Source organism: Gavialis gangeticus, unplaced genomic scaffold (assembly GCF_001723915.1).
Source record: "Gavialis gangeticus isolate Ggan-Ray unplaced genomic scaffold, GavGan_comp1, whole genome shotgun sequence".
Lineage (NCBI taxonomy): Eukaryota > Metazoa > Chordata > Crocodylia > Gavialidae > Gavialis > Gavialis gangeticus.
The window spans coordinates 180,941,315-180,946,434 of NW_017729022.1; the positions used below are offsets into that span (position 1 = coordinate 180,941,315).

At 43.0% G+C, this 5,120-nt stretch overlaps 1 protein-coding gene across 1 annotated transcript in view; it reads left to right on the plus strand.

Moving 5' to 3' along the window:
• Positions 1–3,090, plus strand: part of PELI1 (pellino E3 ubiquitin protein ligase 1) — an 18,003-nt gene extending 14,913 nt beyond the window's left edge. The window contains exon 6 of the mRNA XM_019516593.1: positions 560–3,090. Coding sequence (XP_019372138.1) covers positions 560–1,126 — 567 coding nt within the window. The 3' untranslated portion in view covers positions 1,127–3,090. The remainder of the gene's footprint in view (positions 1–559) is intronic.
• The last annotated feature ends 2,030 nt before the right edge of the window (positions 3,091–5,120 follow it).

The following is a 5,120-nucleotide window of genomic DNA, read 5'->3' on the forward strand; positions in this document are numbered from 1 at the left end:
CCCCCCCCCTCCCCGCCCATCTCAAGTCAGTGGGGCTGTTGCAGGCAGGGCAGCAGTGGTGCAGCTCTGGTTTTACTATTCAGGCAACTAAGGGAGTCAGTGGCCTATTAGTGACCCATTGTTCTTCACTACAAAGATGTTAACAATCATCTCTTTCTAATGGTCATTCCACTAGTCAGGCTAATTTCTTTTAGGGCAATTTTGCTGTCTGATAGAGCTTCCTATTTCATAGCTTGTGTTGCTCTGCTTCCCCACCCTCTGCTTGAGACGCTCATTTTACTTTTCACCAGCTGGCTGGGACCATTCTCCATAATCTGGGACTGTCCTGGCCAGACCAGGGTGGATGGTCATCCTGTCTTTAAACGGCCTGAATTTTTCTAAAAGCATCCACACAGGGCCCTCTCCAGGCATCCTTAGTTAGGCACTCACTATTGGTAGTCACTCAGCTTTTGGCTGGAGGTGCTTAACAAGATTTGACTCTTAAATTGTTTGGTGATATGTTCATTTTCTTTCAATCCCATGTTTTGTAACATCTGCATATTTCCATCCCCTTCCAAAGGTTGAGAATGAAACCAACCAACTCCAAGATGGCTCACTGATTGATCTGTGTGGAGCTACATTGCTATGGCGCACTGCAGAAGGCCTTTCACGTACTCCTACAGTGAAGCATTTGGAGGCCCTAAGACAGGAAATAAATGCAGCCAGGCCTCAGTGTCCAGTGGGGTTTAACACATTGGCATTTCCTAGCATGAAGAGGAAGGATGTTGTCGATGAAAAGCAGCCTTGGGTGTATCTGAACTGTGGCCATGTACATGGCTATCACAACTGGGGAAACAAAGAGGAGAGAGACGGGAAGGATCGGGAGTGCCCCATGTGCCGCTCTGTTGGCCCCTACGTGCCTCTGTGGCTTGGATGCGAAGCTGGATTTTATGTGGATGCAGGACCTCCAACTCACGCATTCAGCCCATGTGGACACGTGTGCTCAGAAAAGACAACAGCATATTGGTCCCAAATTCCTCTTCCTCATGGTACTCATACTTTTCATGCAGCCTGTCCATTCTGTGCACATCAGCTGGCTGGTGAACAAGGTTACATCAGACTTATTTTCCAAGGACCTCTTGACTAACACACATGCCACCAAGAACTGCATTAAACTTATAAGCTAAGCTCTGATTTTAAACCAACTGTCTCATTCTCTGGGCTTTGACAGTTTGCATTAAAATGAAGATTTTTTTTTTGTTTTGTTTTTTGTTAGAGCAGCTAAATCCCTCTCTACATCAGGAAAAGTCTGGAGAAAAAAAGAGAATTTATGGGGCAAGGGTTTTTGCCTCTTTGATTAGTGACTACTTTTAAAGTGGGGAAAGGAGTTATGCAGAGAGAAATATGATGCCTTCAATTTAATGTTTTTGGATGACATGCCCTTGGTAACTTAAAAGTTGTTTTGTATAACAGAGGGTAAAATGGTCAGCTCAATTGACATTAGTTTACAGCTTTGATGCAAATGTTGTAAAATATAGCAACCTGTATATTAACTTTTTCTATTTATCTTTATTATTGAAAATATCCTAGAGCGTTTTAGAGTAGCATGGTAGTAGTGTGTTACATCCATCGACTGGATGTGTAGATTAGTTCTGGGTGGGCAAGTTAAGGAAAGAAAAAAAGTAGAGATTTTTTTTAATTTAAAATAATACTGAGTTCCTAGAATAGCTGAAAACTTTTAAAAATAATGCAAATTAAATTGTTGTTAAAGTGTGCTTAACCACATGAAAGTTAAGATGGACCTCTTGAAATGTCCCTCCATTGGATAGGAACGTAATAAAAGTACTGATCACAAGAAAGCATTTACCTAGTTCTTTGAATATGCAATTTAATCTAAATTTAAGGATTTTTCTCCCTTAGTATTAGTCTCTTTATTTAGTATTAGTAACATTTGTGGGGTTTTAATTTAAACAGTAACAGAGCAGATAGAAACCCCCTAAAAACAAGGCTCAGCCATTTTTTCACTATTGGAAAAACTTGCAAATTAGCCAAAAAGGTGAGGGGTTTTTTTTTTTTTCCTTGTTCTTTTATTTTTTTCCCCTTGAAATTGGGTCTGACCAGTTGCAGAATCTCTGTTGAAAACTACAAGGGCAGGTAGGAGGCCAGCTTGCTTTTACTACATATGCCTTTCAGCTCCAGGGAGGTGAGTGCACATATGCAGTTAGACCACGAGTGATAGGAAATAACAGCCTGGTACCTAATGGATGTTTTGACTACATCCCAGGGCCAGTGACTTATTTGGCTCAATTGGAAGTCTTTGCTCAGGAAAAGCTCAGGTTGAGACTGAGTTGGATTTGCAGAGCTGCGTGTGGGAAGCTTGCATGAAGGCTATTCACACTACGGCTGATTCAAGTCAGTGCTTAGTCTCGCTTTCAATAACCACCCAAAATGCTCTCCTGTCTTTGCTCCCTCCTCCATCTCTTACCAGCAGAGGCTGTGCACTACATGCAGCTTGATGCTAACCCCACCATACTTTGTGACAAATGTACAACCTGATATTTAAGGATTGAGTTGAGCTCTGTGTTTTTGTTTCATTTTTTAATCGGCTATTAAACTCTTTTTTTTTTGTTGTTGTTTTGGAAATATGTACTGCATAAATTGACAGTAGCAAATTCCTGTACTCTGTAGCATAGCTACCCCCCTCTCCCCTTCACACCCTTTCTAAACTTTCCCTGGTAAAAACAAAATGACCTGTGTTGCTTAAGTCACAGATTTTATTTTGATTCTCAAGAATTGTTTCTACATTTTAAAAAGAAATGGTATATATTGTTTGGTTCACTCAGGAAATGCATGTCAGGAAGTCTGTATTATAAGTTTAGTTAGCTGTCATGTACAAGTAACTGCTGTTACACCCCTTTCATAGAAATATAACTAATTTTGACGTTTTTCAGATTGTTATATGCATTAAGTAATGAGACTTATGCAGCAAGGATCCCCTGTATTGTACTTGTTCTAATCATTTATATTAAGACTATATTATACTGTAGTTTAATTTTTATTTGCAAATTAATTTATTCAAACTATGTGAGTAAACACTTTTCAAAAATAGGAGTTACAGTATTGTCTGTTGCTATGTTTGATTTATCTCTGCTGAGATGGGAAAGGTTTAGCAGAGTTCAAAAGAATTATTAGTATTATTTGAGCTGTCTCTGTAAAATGTCTGAAATGAGAGAGATACTTTTTTTCCCTGGTTGGAACACCAAAAATCCAGTGATACAACCTTTGGGTAATGGAGTTATGATGATGACACAGACTATCCCCATGTGAAAGGAATCCCTCCAAATTTGGGACAGTGGTACTCCCATTCCTTTCTCTTTAGCCTTTGTGTCCACTTCTGCGTAGGGTTTCAATCCAAACAGGGTTAGCGGGGGTGATACTGCTCTTCACTGCAGGATTCCTTGTGCCGCACCCAGACTGCTCAAAAGGGAGCATTCCTCTCCTCCACAACCCCCTCAAAGCTGCCAATTCTGGCACCTCTTTTGACTTCAAGAGCTTTTTAGGTTAGGGGCCAAGTGTGTCATTGGCTGAAAACCCATCAGTTAAAGATGACTGAAGATGGAGCAGGATGTACTATTGTGATGGGATGACTATGTGCCACCCTGCTGCTGCAGCCCTGATAAAGGCAAACGTGGTCTTAGTGTGCATCAAGAGAGCCACTTCCAGGAGAGATAAGGAAGTATTAGTAGCACACTACAAGGCCCTAAACTCAGTTGGAACAGGTGCAGAGAAGGACTAATATGCTGCTGATGGGAGCAGAGCGCCTATCATATGAAAAGAGACTAAATGAGTTTGGCTCATGTAGTCCAGCAAAATGAATGCTGAGAAGGGACATGACTTGTTCTCTATAAATACACTGGAGACTAAATGCCAGGGAGAGAGAAAAAAAGTATTGAAGCTAAACAACAATGTTGGCACCAGAACAAATGGGTATGAAGCGGCCATGAATAAATTTAGGCTGGAAATTGGAAGAAGGTTCCTAACTGTTAGAGCATTTTGGTGTTGAAACAGCCTCTCAGCATAAATAGAGGTAAAAAAAACCCCAACCACTGTTCACTTAACTTTTCATGAAAGCAATATACAGAAGATACTATCTGCAAGTTTAGAGGTCTAGGTTTGATGCAGCTGGTCCCGTCCAGTCTTCTGGTCCTGATTTTAATCTCAAAGCAGCAAAGCACAGATGAATAAGGCAAGATTCTCACATAGCAGAAATGGTGCCCTCCTCCCAGATGGACAAAATCCTGGCTATTACTGCTCCCTGAGCAGGTCCCGCTGCTCTTGTTTCTGGCCTTTGGGTAAGTAAAAAGCAATATGATGCGAGTAGAAACTATAGTATTCTCTAACTGAAGCATAAGGAACATCCAAAACGTAAAAGCAAACAAAAAAACAAACATCTCCGACTTAATCTTCTACACAATCCAGTAACGCTGATTAGTTTCTTCTCCAGACCTGAGTAGAGAGAGGTAGTTAGCTGTGGTCAAGAACAGATCTAGAGGTGGGGGTGCAATGGCATGGATGCATCCCCCCCCCGGTCTACAATGTCATGAGAACTACAGGCAGGGACTTTAAGTCCCTGAAGCAAGTAGGAATTCCTCCTCCCTGCCACCCCCTTCTCTGTGCTCAGCAGCACATCTCCCAATGCTGCCACTATCCCTGGCTGTCCCAGGGATGGAAAAGGCTCCAGAGCTGCTTCTGCATGCTCCAGGTGGGCTCTGTGGTGAGCCAGGCTCAGCTTGGGACAGCAGCAGTGACGAGCAGGTTTCTCTGCCCTGCTGGGTCCCCTAGTGTTCCCTGCTAGCCCAGGGAACAGGCCCTGGGGAAGGGAACCTGCCTGCCACTGATGCCATGGCTGTCTCTGGCAGAACCTGGCTCCATGTTCAACCTGGCCGGAGCGGAGCAGGAGTGGCTCTGGAGCTCTCCCCCTTCCTGTCCCTCAGTCAGCAGGGCACAGCAGCAGTGGTGGACAAGGGAGGATAATGTGCTGCTGTGCATGGAGGAGAAGGGAGGTGGGGAGGAAAGATACCAGACTGAGGGACTCGAGACCTCAGCTTCTGCTCCCACAGTGCAGTCTACCCATCCTGGTG